Source organism: Arachis duranensis, chromosome 4 (assembly GCF_000817695.3).
Source record: "Arachis duranensis cultivar V14167 chromosome 4, aradu.V14167.gnm2.J7QH, whole genome shotgun sequence".
NCBI classification, from domain to species: domain Eukaryota; kingdom Viridiplantae; phylum Streptophyta; class Magnoliopsida; order Fabales; family Fabaceae; genus Arachis; species Arachis duranensis.
This window is the reverse complement of record NC_029775.3, coordinates 48874942-48895399: the sequence shown is the minus strand read 5'-3', so window position 1 is coordinate 48895399 and position 20458 is coordinate 48874942. Positions and strand designations below refer to the sequence as shown.

The following is a 20458-nucleotide window of genomic DNA, read 5'->3' as shown; positions in this document are numbered from 1 at the left end:
CTAACCAAAGATTCAATTGGGATATTTAATTTGTTTTTTTGCTTAAGGCTAGTGATGTGGTTATAGAACAGAAGGGGATTAAAAAGCTCAAAGTGGCTAACTAGGGTGACATAAAAGGGTAGGCATATTTGGGATAAGTGAGCAAAAATAAGTAATGGCCTCAATCATATGCAAGCATGTAAATACACTAAATATTGGACATATAGATTGGAACAAAATAAAGATTACAATCATAGAGAAGAAAACACACAAGAATAAAAATTTATGGTTAAATAATGTAACCATATAAATAAGCTCAAAATCTCGTAGGTTGTTTGTTCTTTGGCTCAAAGACCATGTTCCAAATACAACTTCAAACAAATTTAACACATGAAAAATTTAGTTTTTAATTTAAATTAGTGAAATTATTCAAAAATAGGGTCTTAAAAAGAAACTTATTATTTTTCAACTAAGTAGTATTTAAATGCAAAAAAAATCAACTACACATGCAATCTATTATGCAATGCAACAATGAACAAACAAAGAAAATAGAATATTGGTGTTGAGAAGAGAATAACTAACCCATGGAGATCGATATCGACCTCCCCACACTTAAAGACTGCACCGTCCTCGGTGCATGCTAAGATGTACAGGTGGACGGGCTGCTCCAACTGATGCCTTTTTCTATAGATTGTGCAGATTGACTTGCCTGTTTCCCCATTAAGAAGATTTTTCTCTCTCTTCGTGGTGGCCATCCTGAAAGAAGAGAAAAAGAAAGGAAAGTAACCCAAAAATAAAGATAAGAACATAAATAAAATATGGGTGTTAATGCCAAGTAATAAAGGTTTCAATTACATGGTAGCTACAACATGCAAGTGAGAAAATAGTGGAAGCAAATGGCATATCAATAGTGCAAAAGATGCAACAATGGGGAAGAGAGTATGGGTAATGCAAGAAAGTGTAAGTGCCTATCAATGCAAAAGGAATATCAGTATTATAAAAATTAGCATTGACTTATGAGTAATAATACCCAATTGGAATAAAAACAAGTCATGAAGCACCAAAATAATTCAAGAAAAGATGCAATAGTTGAAGAAGAGAATTTTAACACCAAAAAAGAAAGTAAGAAAGGAGGAAGAAAGAAATAAGAAGGAAAGAAAAAATTTAGATATAGGAAAGAAAAAGATAAGATAGTTGGCTGATTTAGATAAGCTGTGCACCGCTTGTGACGCGGACACGTTGGTGACGCGTTCGCGCGATAGCACTTCTATGAAATGACCCGGACGCATCATCCACGCGGTCGCGTGGATCGATTTGTGCCATTAGCGCGAGGGTAGCCTCCCGGTCGCGCAACTCTCTGTTTGAAATTCATATTGCCAAATCTTTGGGTGACGCGGTCGCGAGGTTGACGTGATCACGTGGATGGCCTAAATTTGAAAACGGTGCAGACGCGTGGGGCACGCATACGCATGGCAGGGCTTGTGCTTTTAGCACGAGTCCAACCCAATTCTCGCTCAACTTTCGGCCATACACCCTTTTTACGTCAATTTTAAGGCACACGTTCGCGTGGGTGACGCGGACGCGTGGGAGGCATTTTGCCCACATGACGCGGATGAGTCAATGACGCGGTCGCGTGGGTCAAATTGTGCCAAAGGCACGCCTCCAGCCACGCTTTTGCGTGACTCTCTGTTCAATTTTATTTTCTTCCCAACACACCTATGACATGGGCAAAAAATTTTTTTTTGATGCATTATGCAATGAATGTTATGCTAAATTCCAGGTTCAATCAAAACTCAAAAACAGAGTAAAAGGGGAAGGGAAGATCATACCATGGTGGGTTGTCTCCCACCCAGCACTTTTAGTTATAATCCTTAAGTTGGACATTTGGCGAGCTCCTTGTCATGGTGGCTTGTGCTTGAACTCATCCTGAAACTTCCACCAATGCTTGGACTTCCAATAAGCTCTATCAATACCAAGTGAATTTACCAAGCATTGATGAAGTTCTCCACAAGCTTTGAGCTCCCAAAGTTGATCATCGTATATTCCTGGATCCCAAATCTTATTTCTACATCCATCTTCAAGTTGATTATCATGATTCCATACAGGTGGTTCAGCTTTAGAATTCTCACTGAAGCGGCCAAAAAACTTCCTAGACCCATTCAATTGAGCTCTACACCAACCTTTGCATTTAAACTTAAAGCTTCCAACCATAATGAACCTTGCAGGACAATTCTTACCACTGACCATCTTCCTCTTACTCTTAATGCCACAAAGAGCTCTAAGTTGACCATCCGTCTCCAGTAGCCCATATTCAAGTGGAATTAAAAAGCTAAGGGATATGAATTTTACCCACTTGAATGTTGTGAAGGATGATGGCAACTTAGGGGGAAGGGTTTCTAATGAACTTGCAAGCTCCACTCCTTTGTGTTCTTCTTTGACAACTACCACCTCTTTGTAAGCTTCTTCAATATCAACCTCTTCCTCTTGGTAGCTTTCTTCAAATTCAATCTCTTTTTCATTGTTTACCAAGGGCATGGGAGGTTGTGCCTCTTCTTCTTTAATCTCCATGTCAAGTCCAATGGGAGAGGATTCAAATGTAGATAAGAATTTATTAATGATTGAATCCATCTCTTGATCATCCGCTTAAAAGTCTTCAACCATGATATACTTTGGAGGTTGTACACCCTCCGCGACATCAATTGCAAATGTCTTAGAAGGAGGCTTTATGATTTGAGTTTCCCATGGAGGTTCTGCATCTCCTAAGTCTTCAACCACTTCTTCCTCTTCAATGGCAGGCGTAGCTTCTTCCAATTGTTCCAATACAAAGTCGTACTACTCACTGTCCACTGGAGTTTCCAACTTCTCCTTCATGTCATGTTCTTCAGTAGATTCTCCACATGAAGCCATGGGGGTTCTTTGAATGTCCGAACATCGGGAAGGTAATTGAATTATCGCTTGATCTAGTTGGCGAAGGGTTGTGTGAAGTTTTTCCACTGTTTCCTTGAGACAATCCCTTGATTCTTGTTATGCTCAGCTATCATAAGTAGGATCAGAGTGCTCTTGGATTGATGGATATGGAGATGGTGAATATTGAGGTGGTGGTTCTTGGGAGTAATTGGGTTGGAATTGGGGTGGTTCTATATATGGTTCATATGGCTCATAAGGTGGTTGGTATGGTGGTTGAGGGTTAGGATTATATGAGGTTGTTTGGTAGTAAGGGGCTTGTGAGTATGGTGGTCCAAAGTTGAAGAGGGGGTTCATAGGCATATGGTGGTGGTTGTTGATAATCAAAAGAGTGCTCACCATAGCCATTGCCTTGATATGCATCACAGAATGGTTGTTGATAGTCCATTGGAGATGGTTGTTGCCATGAGGGTTGATCAAATCCTTGTGGCTCCTCCTATCTTTGATTCTTCCAATCTTGATGCCTGTTCTCATTATAGTTCCCATTCCTAACAACAACATTGGAATCAAACTTGAAGCCAGAAGGGTGAGAGTTCATAGAAGTAGGAGAAAATAAAAACAAAAACTAATAAAAAGAAAATATTTTGAAAAAGATATGATTTTTGAAAAAAGATAAGTTAAGATTTTGACAAAGATATGATTTTTGAAAAAAAAAGATAATAAAAAAATTTTAAAATAAAAATCTGAATTTTTTTTTGAGAAATATTTACAATAACCAATAATAAGGCACACGTTTGCAATTCCCCGGCAATGGCGCAATTTTGACGAACGGATTTTCTATCGATTAAGAAATTCACAAATATAATCGCGTTGTAAGTATAGCTTCTAAACCAATAGAAAATCCTTTTGTACAAACGTTTGGTTGTCACAAGTAACAAACCCCTTTGGAATTGATAACCGAAGTATTTAAACCTCGGGTCGTCTTCTCAAGGAATTGCAGGGAAGTATGATTTATTATTGGTTATGCAAAGGTATATTTTGGGGTTTTGAAAAGGTTTGAACAAATCATTTACTTGATAAGAAAAATAAATTAATAATTAGAAAATCTCTTGGCAAGGTATGAAAACTGGAAGTCCTATCCTAGTTATCCTTATCAATGGTGATGAGAATTATATTTTTGCTACCACTCAGTCAACCTCTAACTATAAAGGTAAGTTAAGTGGACAAATCAATTTAACATCTAAAGTCCTAGTCAACTCCTGAGGAAAGACTAGAGTTATAGGAATCTAAATTAATCAGCAAAGATAGTAATTATCAATCACAATGAGTTTGACAACTCAAGAGTTACCAATTAATCAACCAAAGCCAAAAGAGGAAAATCTAAATTATTTATAAAATAGAAGAAAGCAATCATGAGTCTGAAATACCTCAAATTATATTAATTAAGAAAATCCTAACATGAAAAGTTCATAAACAAATAAAAGAGAAAATAAATAAAAAGAACATTGAACCTGTGATGAAGAAGATAAAAATATTCCTAAATCCTTCAAGAGGAATCCTAATCCTAATCCTAAGAGAGGGGAGAGAGCCTCTCTCTCTCTCTAAAAACTACATCTAAATTCTGGAAAGTGAATTATGATCTCATATGAGATCTGTGCATATTCCCTGACTTTAATCTACGTTTCTGGGCTAAAATCTGGGTCTAAACGTGGCCAAAAATCGTCTTCAGCGTATTCTGTAATTTCTGCAGATCGCGCATGTCACGCGTACGCGTCAGTCACGCGTTCGCGTCACTTAGCATTTTTCGTGCCACGCGTGCGCGGTGTCCACGCATTCGCGTCACTCGTGCAGCTTCCAATCCATGAGGTCGCGTCAGGTACGTGAGCGCGTCATTGTGTTTTTCTCCATTTCGCGCGGTCGCGTGAGCCATGCGCCCGCGTCGCTTCTCACTGGACATCTCCTCAATTTTGTGTTCCTTCCATTTTTGCAAACTTCCTCTCCATTCTCTCAGCCATTTCTGCCCTATGAAGCCTGAAACACTTAACACACATATCATGGCATCGAATGGTATAAAGGAGAATAAAAATATACAATTAAAAGATCTTTAGGAAGCAAATTTTCAATCATAGAACAATTTGCGAAGGAATTGTAAATACATGCTAATCATATGAATAAGTGGGTGAAAAGTTTGATAAAACCACTCAATCAAACACAATATAAACAATAAAATAATGGTTTATCATATAGCTCAAAAATAGGATTTTAAAAGTGCAAAACGTACTAACGAAGCTACTATCTGAAGGTACAAGAGCTGATGTAATATAAGCAAGATAATAGTATATTAGTGTAATATCATAAGGAACTAGCCATGGCTCGCAAAGTTTAAGCCGGCTAGCCATATACAGACCCTACAGAAACCTGACAGTTTGAAAACAGCTTATACAAGTTTTGTTCTCTCATATACATGCCTCTAAGCAAAACAAAATACAAAAGGAGAGATGTATAAACAAAATGAACCAAGAAGACTCCAAAAGAATCCAAGATCCTCCGCTGCTGTCACCATCCAAAGAAACTGACCGAGGTGGGTTGTGACCTGCATCTGAAAAACACAACAAAGATATGGTATGAGAACCGGAGATTCTCAGTATGGTAACAGTGGCCAGTGATGTAGGATATAAGACCCCAGGACGCCAAAGGCAATCCTAAGCTCCATTTCCTTCACAAGATTCAACTTAAAAGCATTCTAAAACAAATAAGCATAATATACCAACTTGACTTAAATAAACCAGGTATCTATCTTAGGGAATTTCTATTCTAACCAAACACCACTGTCCCACAGCCTTCACCAACCGATTCTCCATGCGATCCCATCGCCACCGCCTTCCGAACCTCCTCAATTCCAGTAGAAAACACAGGTAATATACAATGCAAGTAAATTACAAGTTGAAGTATAAAAGGCAAATAATTCAGATAGCAAGTAAGCATGTGATTCAATTAGGCAAGCCATTTGAAGTAAACAAAGCATACAAATAGATAGAAAATGTATATGATGAATGCCTGCCCTACTGGCTGTGATATCACATTGTCCGTTCAATTGCCAACCCGACACATCTCTATGGAGACGTCGCCCTTTGGATTTCTCATATGGGAACCCCCGAGATATAGTGCTCGAATCACTGTCCAGGTACCGGCGCCTGCACGCCCTATAGATCTGAAGGGATGCAAGCGGGATACTCTGCCTCAGACCTCACATCTCAACGTAAGCGGGATTAACCACCGTCTTTACGCCGCCGCTGCTACCTCGACAGGCGGGATTAACCACCGTCCCTACCAGGCACATAGCGTCTTATAATCTCAGTAAAAACATTATTTCATTGGTTTTCAAAAAGCATTTTCAGTATACAGAGATCCATCATCTCAATTCGAGTCCCCGACGTATTTCAACCACTGTCCATTCACAATTCAATTTCCAAACATCAACAAATCATAATTTCTCATCTCCTGTATCCAACACCCTTCATGTGACATCAAACCATCCTCCGCCCATCAGAAACCTAGGCCTCGGTTTGCTAATACTCAAAACCAAGCCCAAAAGTTGTAAAATGGTGTTATAGAAGCTTACAACCTTGTTGGGAAGGTAAAATAGTTGAAAAATAAGTAAATTTGAGAAACAGGACATGTGCATTTTAAAATGTGTGCGTACGCACAGGTTGCAAAACTTTCAAAATCTGTTCACTTGCTCAACCCGTGCCAGCGCCCCAACAGATTGGCCTTCCCAACGTGTGCGTCCGCATAGGTTGAAGTTTTCCCTTAGATATGCGTGCGCACAAGCTGTGCTAGCACGGCAAACAGAACGCAGTTCTCTGCCTGTGCATGCGCAGAGGTGTGTGTGTCCGCACAGGTCAAAATTTTTGCAGGTTGTGTGTCTGTACAAGAGTGTGTGCCCGCACACATCAAAAATCATGAAATTCTGCAACTTTGCAGAATTTCAGATTTTTAACACCAACTTTGAATGATCATAACTTCCTCTACAAAATTCTAAATTTGGAAAAACTTTATATCAAATTAAAGGGTTTTCAAAGATCTTTAATTCTAAACAGAATTCAATCATTTTTGAAAACCGAGACAAAAGTTATTATCGAACAAAATTTACCAAAAACCCAATTTTACGAAACTTCACCATTTACACAATTTCTTACCATACACATTCCAAATCATACCAAAACCATTCAAAACCTCATCTTTCATCAAAACTGACCTGTTGTGCCTTAATACACCAATATTTCCATATCTCTTTTCACATTTCATCATAGTCAACATCACCACCAACATATCACACTTTTACAACCATAATACCAAATCATCCAATTCAACATCACTTATATCATTATTATGCCTTTTCAAATTACACAATCAATCATCATTATCATATTACCATCATTCATCACCTTCAACCCAACAATCATTAATTCATTATAAATCACCACATATCATTATTCATCAACTCATCAACCAATTAAATTCAAACCTATCCTATGGGTCACTATCCTATGTGTCCATGAATATTATATACTACATAGAGGAAACCGAAACTATACCTTGGCCGATTCCCTTTATGCACCCAAATTCCAACTTAGAACAACCAAGCTTCCAACCACAAACCAAGCTTTCAATTCCACTTCAATAAGCACAAATAGGTTCCGAGGGCTCCCAAAGCTACAATAATCAAACTAGATACATATAAATCACCTTAAATCAACTTAGGGTTCCAATTAAACATAAATTTACAAGGGTTTAGTGGCTTTTACCTTCTCCTACAGATTTAATAGCAAGAATATAAGGCTAAGCAAGGATTAGAGCAAACCTAAACATCCAAAATCACAAAAACTCATTTAATCAAAACCTTATAAACCCAAAATTTTGAGGAGAGAAACTGAGAGGGATTTGAGCTTTCCTTACCAGTTTCTTATATGGGTTTTGTAGAGCTCTTCACAAGGAACGCGTTACTGCTGATGGTACGTAAATCGGAGCACCATAGCTCAAGATATTAGCTAGAGAAGAAGGAGGTAAATAGTGTTTCTTCTTCCTCTCCTCCCCTTTCCCTTTTCAGCATGAATGCTGTGTTTATGTGTGTGTGTGTGTGTGTGTGTGCTGAAAATGGGTTCATTAATGAACCTTTTATATGTTGGGCTTGGGCCCAACTTGGGCCCGGGACCAACTTGGGCGCGGTCCAACCCGTTAGCATTTTTAGCTCGTTTGGCCCAACTTTGGGCCAAACCTTTAAAATTAATGCCCAATTTTTCATTTCTAATATTTTTCTAAGGTTTTTGACGGCTTTCACTTTTCTCGTGCGATACTGGGCAAACTTGAACCGGTTCAGCCGGTTCAACTACCGGTTCGCAATTTTTCACGGTTTTTTGCAGAAAGCACATTTTCTGACTTAGAAAGACCCACCGAGTCCAAAAATCACCATTAAATCCTTAAATTCTCTCTCTAACTTTTTGGAATATGATTTGGGCAATTAATCACTTAATTAACCGGTTGATTAGTTGCGGTTCTTACAGGGAGGGAGTTTCAAAATCTTTCCAACAAAAGTTAGATAGAACTAACGGGCACATCTAGAGATTCGCATAGCCACAAATCGTTCGCAGATCAGATCACCGTAGCTCGAGTTATGGTTGAATGAAGTTGAAGATGAATAGTGTTTGGTGAAACCCTTGCTCTCTTTCTCACTTTAGCAACTCAACTCTCATGTGTTTGTGTTTGTGGCTGAAAGGGTTCATTAATGTGTGTTATATATGTTGGGCTTGGGCCTAACATGGGCCCAGTCTAATCCGTTAGCATTTTTGGCCCGTTTGGCCCAACTTTGGGCCAAACCTTTAGAATTTGTGTCTAGTTTTTAATTTTAATTATTTTCCTATGTTTTTCTACAATTATTTTTACTCTCACACAGTACTAGACAGATTTAAGCCCGTACTGCTGGCTAATTTACCGATACGCATTTTTACGCAATTTTCCGTAGAAATTTACATTTTCCAACTCAGAAAAATCTACTGAGTCCAAATATGATATTTTAAATTTCTAATTAACATTCTAAGTTTTTGAATCTATTTTAGACAATTAAATTATTTTAATTATGTGGTTAATTAATTGTGGTTCTTACATTCTCCCCACCAAATAAAAAATTTTGTCCCCAAAATTTAGTGATTACCTAAGAATAACCCGGGATAATCCTTCCGCATGTCCGACTCAAGCTCCCAAGTATGTTCTTCTATTCCGGCTCTTCTCCAAGCTACCTTTACCAACAAAACTTTTTTCCGTGCAATTTCTTTACACTAGTGTCATCAATCCGCACCGGTGTTACTTGAAATGTCAAGTTCTTCTTCAACTCAACCGACTTAGGCTCTAACATATAGGGCACATCCGATGTGTACTTATAGAGTTGTGACATATGGAATACGTCATGCAAGTTAGATAAACGCAGCGGCAAGGCTACTTGATATGCCACCGGCCCGACTCGTCTCAAGACCTCAAAAGGTCCAAGGAACCTCAGATTCAACTTCTTAGTTTTGATCGCCTTTCCAATCCCAGTTGTCGGAGTAACCCTTAGAAATACATGCTCACCCACTTTAAATTCCAACAGTTTCCTTCTCTGATCCACATAACTCTTCTATCAGCTATGTGCAGATAAGATTTTGGCCCTAATTTGTTTGATATTCTCAGTGGTCTATGCTAGCAAATCTGGTCCCAACTATAACACCCCATTACCCTAAGCCTTACCTCTAGCCGTAAAGCAAAGGATAACAAAGTACCACGACAATTCTTAAAGCTTATAATATATAAGATATATCCAAGAATTTATATAACTAGAAGCTTGATGAAGAAATAAAAGCTCGAATCACATAAAGAGGAATTACATAATGCGAAGTGTTCACACACGGTAACTAAACGCGTAGGCACGGACAAAACAAGATATAACAGATATATAAAATCTTGTAGATAGCTCCAGGATACACAAGGTAATAATTTAAGTAGACAAGATATATATAAGTATGATATACCAAAAAAAGGAGGACTAGTCACAACCTGCAGAGTTTAGGCCGACTAGTCAAACTGAATGCAAAAGGGTTTTGAAAGTTTAAAATAACCTATACAACTTATCTCTCAAATCAAGCATCCAAGGCCATAAAGTCTAAAACAGAAAGGTGAGAGAGAGTACTAAAAAAATAATAAAAAATACCAAAAGAGAGCATAAGTTCCTCCGCTCCGTTACCATCTCGCAACTCACCGAGGTGGGTCACGACCTGCATTTGAAGAGCAACAACAACATATGGTATGAGAACTGAAGGTTCTCAGTATGGTAACAGTGCCCAATATATAAGATGTAAGGTTCCTGGACGCCAAAGGCAATCCTAGAACTTCACATCGATACCGATATTCAAGCTTAACAAGGTTATCTAAACTTAGAGAATTTCTAACTAATGCAAATTACACCGCTGTATCCCACAACCTTCACTAACCTACCCTCCACGTGATCCCATCGCCACCGCCTACCTAACCCCCTTAGCACTAGACAATCACAAATAATGCAAGCAAGTAATACACAGTTAATATTCATATATAGCAAGTAATTCAAGAAGCAAGTAGGCATATTATACATTTAGGCAAACTACAAGTAGTCAAAGCAAACAAGCATATAAGAGATGCATATCACTTGTCGATCCATAAATGCCAACCCAACACACCCTTTCAGAAGTAGCCTTTTCTGCTATGCCCAAGGATATAGCGCCTGGCACGCTCTTGCAACAGAGGATCTGCCACGCCAGGGATATAGTGCCCTGCAAACTCTCATACTTAACCCAAGGATATAGTGCCTGGCACACTTGCATGCTTAACCCAAGGATATAGTGCCTGACACACTCTTGCAGCAGAAAAGGTTATCAATCTTAATCCAATTAAGGGATATAGTGCCCTGCACACTATCGTGCTTAACCCAAGGATATAATGTCTGGCACACTCTCATTCAACAATGTTCATCATTCCTTCCTGAGTTTTCAACCTATCATAACCATAAGAAATTCTCAATTTCTCAAATACAATATAATCATTCCAAATTTCTAAGTCCTATCAAAGAAGTTCCTCACCACACTAGATTCACTAATCTCATCCATAAACCTCCCAAAGCCTAAGTTTTCATCTTCTAAAACCCGTATATAAATCTATTAATCTCAAACATAAACCCCTCTATACTAGTCTTAGGGCCTAATTACTATCTAATAGTTTTAAGGATAAGTTAAAAGTTTGGAAAGCTAAAGAACCCTTAAAAGTGAAGAAAACACATTTTCAACAAAGCAGGGGTCACACGTACGGGTAAGCCATGCATACGCGTGGGAGTACATTATTGAAAGGTCACGCATACGCGTGGGTGCATTTTTCTTTGCTCGCGTACGCGAGATACCAAACCCAAAAGGGTTGGTCGTGTCACGTGCAGGTGGTCGCATACGCATGCTGCATCAGACCCAGAAAAATTAAATGTTGCAGAATTTCAGTTCTAAACACCAAACTTTAAACGTTCATAAGTTCCTCTAAAAAAATTCATTTTCATCAAACTTTATATCAATTTAAAGATCTTTGAATGAACTTTAATTTAAGACAAATTTCAATCAATTTATAAAATTGAGGTTCAAGTTATGATCCGTCAAAGTTCACCAAAAACTAGTTTTTACCAAAAATTAACTAGGTTCTCAAACTTCCAAATTTCACAACCAAACTAAACCAAAACATACCCAATCCATCACAAAACACTACCACACACTACACTTTAGCATTCCATTGTACTTCCATCACTTCCACACCTAATTCACTCAACCATTCCTCCATAAACCAACATAAACCTATAATTCCAATTCAATATTTCATACCAACAATTAACACAATCTAATTTCTCATATACACCCTTCCTCAGTTACAACATCATCACATCACTCCCATAGCATCACAATCATTATATCATAATTATCATTATTAAAAATCAATTTCAACAATCAACGCCATTCATCAACAACAATATTCAAAATCCAATATCATCATCATTGTTTATCACCACTCATCATAATCATGTTCAACGTCAATATTCATCATGTATTCATCATATTTCATATTTCACACACTCTAACACTCTATATCATCCCCTTCATAATCAAACATAATTTCACATACAATCAATCATACACAACTATCATTCAATTCTATCTTAGGGTCAACTAGCTAAAATGTCCAGAAATATTACATATTACATAAAGGAAACTGAAACGATACTTTGGCCGATTCCCAAAATACACCAAACACCAAAATGAAGCCACCAAGCTCGATCCAAATCCTCAAACCAACTCCAACAAACACCAAAACTCAATCTAACATCATACAACATACAAAAACATCACTAGGGCTAACTCAAAACATCAAACCACAATAGTTTGAAGAGACTTACCTTACCCAACAAGATTAGGGGTAAAACTCAACAATTATCCGCTACTAGAGATCACCTAAATAAATAAAATCACAAAATCTACTGAAAAACCAAACCAAAAAATACAGAATTATTAGGGCTGGAAAATAGAGTTTGAGTTTCAATTTCTTACCAACAAAGCTTAGTTAAAAACGAAGATCTCAACGAGAGCTTTGTGTAGTCACAAACGGCTCGTCAATTGAAGCTTCGTGGCTCAAGTTATGGCTCCCGGAAGGTGACAATGAATAGTGACACCCCTTTTTCTTCTCCTTTCTCTTTCAAGTTGTGCATCCCTTCTTCAATTTAGGGTGGAAATGAGCTAAAATGCTCATTTAATGAGCATATATATGTTGGGCCTTGGGCCCGGTTTGGGTCCGGTCCAATTCGTTAGCGTTTTAGGTCTATTTGGCCCACTTTGGGCCTAAACTTTTAAGATTAGTGCCCGGTTTTCGATTCTAAATTATTTTTATCCTTTCAAAACAATAAAAATCAATTTTTAAAATTTTATTTTTCCCAAAATACGCAGTACCAGTCAAGCTAGAGCCGGTACTACTGGCTTAAGTTCCCGTACGTATTTTTACAAAAATTTTTCGCAACAGATACATTTTCTAACTCAGAAAAATTCATTGAAATCAAATTTCACCTTTTTTATTTTCAAAATATCATTTCTATATTTTCAAACCTATTTCAGTTAATTAAATTATTATTTTATTAAAGCTGTTAAACCAATTCTTACACCAACATACTTGTTTCACCGACTTCATACCAACATAGTGGAGATTCGCACTTCCGTCCAGACAAAGTCTCGTACGGAGCCATTCCAATGCTCGCATGAAAGTTGTTGTTGTACGCAAACTCCATGAATGGCATGTAACGGTTCCAACTTCTCGGTTGATCCAAAACACAAGCGCTTAGCATATCTTCCAACGTCTGAAGAGTCCTTTCTGACCGTCTAACCGTTTAAGGATGATATGCCGTGCTGAGACATAGTTTCATACCAAAAGCTCTTTGGAATGCTCCCCAAAACCTTGATGTGAATCGGGGATCACGTTTTGACACTATGCTTGATGGCACCCCGTGCAACCTTATAATCTCCTTGATGTACAATCTCACCAATTCCTCCAATGAATAGTTCCCTCAAATAGGCAGAAAGTGAGCGGACTTGGTTAAGCGATCTACGATCACCCAAACCGCATCAAATCCTAACCTAGTCCTCGGCAAACCGGTCACAAATCCATTGCAATTCCTTCCCACTTCAACTGAGGAATATCAAGTGGCTGTAGCATTTCTGATGGTCTCTGGTGTTCTATCTTCACCTTCTGAAATGTCAAACGCTTAGACACAAATGTAGCTACATCACCCTTCATCCCAGGCTACCAAAACATTTTCTTCAAATTGTAATATATCTTCGTACTTCCTGGATGAATAGAGAATCCACTGTTATGCGCCTCTTTCAAGATATCTTGTCGCAAGCTACCAACATCTGGCTTGCAAATCCTACCCTTGTACCTCCATATTCTTTCTCCGTCCCTCGAAAATCCCCATTGCTTTCCTTTCTCAATTGTCGGCAATAGTTTCTGTAACTCCTTATCATCTTGTTGAGCTTTTAAAATCTCAATCTTGAAGTCAATAGAGATTTTCAATTGGTTTAGGCACGCATTCCTATTAACTTTTCCAACACTCAATCTCAAATCCTCAAACTTGCTTACCAACTCTTCTTCCTTAATCATCATCCAAGCGATAGACAATGACTTCCTGCTCAAGGCATCCGCTGCAACGTTGCTTTCCCGGGATAATAATTTAGTTTAAAATCATAATCTTTTAGTAGTTCCATCCATCTCTTTTGACGCATATTGAGCTCTTTTTGATCAAAGATGTACTTGAGACTCTTGTGATAAGAAAAGACTCTAAACCTTACTCCGTCCAACTAGTGCCTCCAAATCTTCAATGCAAACACAATTGCAGCTAATTCAAAATCATGAGTTGGGTACTTCATCTCATAAGGCCTTAGCTGACGTAATGCGTAAGCTACTACGTTTCGGTGTTGCATCAACATGAAACCTAAACTCTTCAACGAAGCATCACGACACTTCAAACGGCTCGTGCGGTTCCAGCAAAATCAAAACAGGCATTGAAGTTAATTTCTCCGTCAAAGCTTAAAAACTCTCCTCACATTCTGACATCCACACAAAGACACCTCCTTCCGGGTTAACTTAGTCATCGAGTAATGCAATTTGAGAAAATCCGTGAATGAACCTCCTTAATATCTGGCTAATCCCAAGAAACTTCTAACCTCTGTTACCATCGTCGGCCTTTCCCATTCCATTACCGCCTCTACTTTCAAAGGATCCACCTCTATTCTGCTTTTACTCACTACGTCCTAAAAACTCCACCTCATCCTTCTAGAACTCACATTTAGACAACTTCACATACAATTTACGCTCTTTCAGGATTTGCAACACAATTCTCAGGTGCTCTTTATGTTTTTCTACTGTCTTGGAGTAAACTAAAATGTTGTCTATGAATACCACCACAAATTTGTCCAAAAAGGGACGAAATACTCTATTCATGTAATCCATGAACACAGCAGGTGCATTTGTTAACCCAAAGGATATCACCGTAAAATAATAGTGTCCATAGCACGTCCTAAACGCAATTTTTGGAATATCATCCTCTTTCACCCTAATCTGATGGTAACCAGATCTTAAATTAATCTTCGAAAATACCCCAGCCCCTTGTAACTGATCCATTAAGTCATCAATCCTAGGCAACGGGCACTTGTTCTTCACAGTCACTTTGTTTAACTACCGGTAATCCACGCAAAGTCACATTCCACCATCTTTCTTTTTTTACTAACAAAACTGACGCTCCCTACGGAGATACACTCGGTCGAATGAACCTCTTGTTTAGAAGCTCTTCCAACTGAGCCTTAAGTTCTGCCAGCTCTATCAGAGCCACTAGGTACAGCGTAATCGACATCGGTCCGGCCCCCAGCACCAAGTCAATCGCAAATTCAATCACCCTTTGAGGAAGAAATTTGGGAATATCTTCAGAAAACACCTCTGGGAACTCCCTAACTACCAGAATTTGATCTAACCTCTGTTCATCACCTAACGTATTCGCAGCCAAAAGCATATAACCCTGACACTCTTTTTTACTTCAATTCACCAACACAGAGTTAAAGTAATAACAGTTAGCTACCACTGCTCCTCCCTTTCCTTTCGATATAAAACAAATTGATCGCTCAAAACAATCCAGCAGTACCCAATTCTTTAACAACCAATCAAACCCCAAAATCATCTCCAACCCCACCATTGGCAAACAGATTAAATTATGAACAAACTCTCTATCCTCAACCATGAAAGATATTTGCCTACAACCTGATCTAGTCACAGCTGTCTGATATGGGTATGCACATGCAAATCAAAAGTTAATTCTGACATTTTCAATCCTAATTCCTCAACTTTATCAAATGCAATAAACGAATGTGAAGCTCTAATATCATACAATAAAACCAATATTTTGTAACCAATTAAACATATACCTCTCATCAAAGGATCCGCCTTAGCAGCATCACTGGCGTCCACAGCAAACACCCGACCTTGTTGTTGATTCCGACCCACATTCGGGTTCCTCCAATGAGTGTAATCCCTCGCCATGTGACCAGGAAATCCGTAAATGAAGCAACCAATTCTACCTATCTCCAATTGAAAATGATCATAAATAGGTCTTCTAATGTTGCCTTGACATTGAGGGAGTTGAGGTGCTTGTACACCCCTCTTGAAATTCTGACCTCTCGGCTGAATGTACTTGCCTCGGCCTTTGTTATTGTTTCCTCCTCTAGGATCTCTTACTACTGCCACCTTCTTAGCACATTCCTCAACCACTCGGGCTTTGTTCACCAACTCGAAAAACCCCTGAATCTCAAAAGGAGCCACAACAATCGTAATGGTATCCCTCAAACCTCCTTGATACTTGATACATTTTCAACTCTTATAGGACTCTAGGACACCTTCACATACCCTAGAGAACCTATAGAGTTCCTCAAATCTTGTAGTAAGTAGTATTCTCCTTGTCACCAATGTTATGCCTCTTCTAGAAGTTGATACGCCGCAAACTCCACAAATTGATTGTTCAGAACATGCTGGGCTTGTAGAGCGTGCTCCATGACCTAGAACCAATTATCTGCTTCAGTAGGGTTGGTTGACCCCATAAAAGTTGGTGGATGAACATTTAGAAATGAAGCCAAGGTCATCAGAGCACCACCCAAGTTGTTATCATCTCCTTCTTCATTCCCGTTTCCATTTTAATTCCTGCTCCCAGCCGGTTGAGCCATCCTTTTCATAACTTGCATAGTCGTAGCATCATTTACTTTTATAGTATTAGCCAAGTTGGCCATCGCTGCCAAAAACTCAGCATGTTCATTAACGGGTTGATTACCCTTATTGCCTCTCCGTGTACTCGTATGACCTCATCCAAGAATAGCCATTAGTGTTCCTGTCTACACTAAACAGTCGATATCAAGGTGATCAGTCTGAATATCAAAAGCTTAGTGCTTCAATTATCCCAAAAAAGCACTCACAAACAAGCATGCTATACACATATCAAGCAGATAAACCTAAATAGCATGAAAGAAAAAGACACAGAGTATGCAATGAAGAACAATCGGTCCATCCCTCAGACTAACGAGGATGAACCACTCTGATACCACTAAATATAACACCCTAATTACCCTAAGCCTTACCTCATGCCGTAAAGCAAAGGGTAACTAAGTGCCACGACAATTCTAAGGCTTATACCATAGTGTATATATATATATATAGTAATTCTAGAAGATCAATGAAGAGATACAACTCAAAATAGAATCAAAAAAGTGCCAAGTGTTCACATGATAACTAAAAGCGTAAAGGCACAAGATATAACATAATACATAATACAATAATAATCAAGATATATAAGTATGATAGTCAAGGGAACACTAGCCATAGCCCGCAGAGTTTAAGTTGATTATTCATATATAGACAATACAGAGTTTTTGAAAATTTAAACAACAGCATACAACTTATCTTTCAAAGTCAAGCCTCTAAGATAACAAAGATACAAAAGTGAGAGAGAGTCTATAACAAAGTATACCAAAACGCAAAATAAATCAAAATCCTCCGCTCCGTCACCATCTCGTAACTCACCGAAGTGGGTCACAACCTGCATCTAAAAAATAACAATAGAATATGGTATAAGAACCAGAGGTTCTTAGTATGGTAACAATGTCTAGTAATGTAAGATATAAGGTTCTGGTACGCCAAAAGCAATCCTAGAACTTCACATCAAGCATGAGGATCAAACTAATAAAACGAATCAACAAAATCCTAAATCAATTTATCTAACTTAGGGGATTTATAGACTATCATTTCACTACTGTCCTGCAGCTTTCACCAGCCTAACCTCCATACGCTCCCATCGCCACCGCCTATCGAACCTCCTCAATCCCAATAGAAAGCACAAGTAAATTGCATACAAGTAAAACACAAGTAATTATCATGTATAGCAAGTAATTTAAGAAGCACATAAGCATGTTATACAATTAGGCATAGTATATAAGTAAATAAAGCAATAAAATACACAGAAGATACACATGATGAATGCCTGTCCTATTGGCTGTGATATCACATTGTCAGTTCAACTGTCAGCCCGACACATTCTCATGAGAATGTCGCCTTTTGATCACGAATATAAAATGGGAACCCCCAGGAATATCGTGTCTGACACACGGTCCAAGAGATATAATGTCCGAAAGGATGTGAGCGGATACCCAACTGCAGACCTCACACTGTCCAGGGATATAGTGCCCGACACACTCTAGCTACTTATAGATAGACTCTCAATCAGAACCAAAATCAAGATATCAGTCTCATTATCCATACCCATTCCTCCCCGAGTCCTAGACTTATCAAACCATCATTAGTCCATGATTTCATAGGTTTATCATCATTTCAGGTTCTCATAGTCATCACCCACATGACATCCCATCCATATATTCACAACTTCAAAAATCTAAATCTCTGTCTTCTAAAATTTAACTAACTTAAGCCCTCTAACTCTTTCTCATTAGTCCCAAGTGTCAATTACTAGTTAGCAATCTTAAATAGTAGTTAAAGGAGTTTTGAAGACTAGAGAATCCTTGAAAAGTGAAGAAAAACCATTTTTCAGTAAAACAGGAATCTCGCGTATGCAAGCTCTTTGTTCGCATGGGCATGCTGTTGAAAAAAAGGGTGGTCGCATATGCGACACCCTGCTCGCAAACGTGAGTGTTCCAACTCGAAAGGAATGCTCGCGTCGCATGTTAAAATTTGCGTACGCATGGTTGAAATTCACATGCTCGCGTATGCGACATGGTGCCCACGTACGCGAGACCCCCAGGCAGTGGAGAATGTCTCATGTACGCATGTTGCATCAGACTAAGAAAAACTAAATGTTGCAGAATTTCAGATTTTTGCACCAAACTTCTGACATTCATGACTTTCTCTATAAAACTCTATTTTCCTCAAATTTTATATCATTTTAAAGCTCTTAAAATCATCTTTAATTTAAAACAAAGATCACTCAATTTTAAATTTTAAGACTCAAGTTATGATCTGTTAAAGTTCAGTAAAAATAAGGTTTTACAAATTCTCTAATTCTCAAAACTTCCAAAATCAAACCAATTCAAATGCATTCTAAATCATGTCAAAACAGTCCTATTATACCTAAATTATGTTCACATACTTTCCAATAATTCCACAAGCTTCCAATATATAATTTCATCTGAAAATTTCCACTTACACATCTCCAATTCTCAATAATCAACAACCCAAAACATTATTTCACCATCCTCAACATTTATCAACATCAACAAGCATCATAATTCATTATCAATCCTCATAATCATCATTATTCAACCCCAACATCATTAATCAATCATCACAATCATTAAAATCATCATACATCAACAATTATCAACAACCAATTTAATCCTATCCTAAGCTCCACTAGCTTAAGTATCCAGAAACATTACATATTACCTAGAGAAAATCGAAACCATACTTTGGCTGATCCACAATATGCACAATACACCAAATGTGATTCCAATCAAGTTTTCAACCAAAATCAAGCCACCAATTTCAATCCAAATGCTTCCAAATAGCCAAGACAACTCCAACAAGTACCAATGCTCAAACTAACATTATATATTTCATAAAACTCAAAACCTAATATTCATAATATACCAAGCTACAAGCGTTTTTGAGAAACCTTATCTTATCCACAGAAATTGGGAATGAAACCCAACAATTCCTCACTAATGGTTAGCACATAAATAACCAAAACACAAAAATCTACTCAAAACTCTAACCTTAATTTTTGAAATTCATAGAGCTATAGAATGGGGAGGGATTTTCGAAATCTTACCAACAAACCCTAGATAGAACTAATTGGTTTGGCGAGAGCTTCGCGTAGCCACAAACCATTCGTGAATTCGAGAACCGTAACTAGAGTTATGGTTGAATGAAGTTGAAGATGAATAATGCTTGGTGAAACCCTTGCTCTCTTTCTTACTTTAGCAACTCAACCTTCATGTGCGTGTGTTTGTTGCTGAAAGGGTTCATTAATGTGTGTTATATATGTTGGGCTTTAGCCCAACTTGGGTCCGGTCCAACCTGTTAGCGTTTTTATCCCGTTCGGCCCAACTTTGGGCCAAACCTTTAGAATTAGCACCCGATTTTTAACTTTAATTATTTTTCTATGTTTTTTTACAGTTTTTATTAATCTCACACAGTACTAGACAGATTTAAGCTGGTACTGTTAGCTAATGTACCAGTATGCATTTTTACGTAATTTTCCGCAGAAAATTACATTTTCTAACTCAAAAAAATCTACTGAGTCCGAATATCATATTTAAATTTTCTAATTAACATTCTAAATTTTTGAACATATTCCGAGCAATTAAATTATTTTAATTAAGAAGTTAATTAATTGCAGTTCATACAACTCTTCTCGTCACGGTCTCACGAAGAAAGTGTTGACCCTGTGGCA

At 38.0% G+C, this 20458-nt stretch overlaps 2 protein-coding genes across 2 annotated transcripts; both read right to left on the bottom strand.

Annotated features, from left to right (window-relative positions):
* Nucleotides 1-13764: 13764 nt before the first annotated feature.
* On the bottom strand, nt 13765-15141 carry LOC110272407 (uncharacterized). Its single transcript, XM_021141531.1, has 2 exons — nt 14805-15141; nt 13765-14162 (listed from the first exon to the last, which is right to left on the bottom strand). The coding sequence occupies exons 1-2, from the start codon at nt 15139-15141 to the stop codon at nt 13765-13767; spliced, it is 735 nt and encodes a 244-aa protein (XP_020997190.1).
* Nucleotides 15142-15262: 121 nt separating this feature from the next.
* LOC107484199 (uncharacterized) lies at nt 15263-16559 on the bottom strand. The gene is made up of 4 exons (XM_021141532.1): nt 16482-16559; nt 15907-16365; nt 15672-15790; nt 15263-15548 (listed from the first exon to the last, which is right to left on the bottom strand). Exons 1-4 carry the CDS (start codon nt 16557-16559, stop codon nt 15263-15265), a joined length of 942 nt encoding a protein of 313 aa, XP_020997191.1.
* Between the last annotated feature and the right edge of the window lie 3899 nt (nt 16560-20458).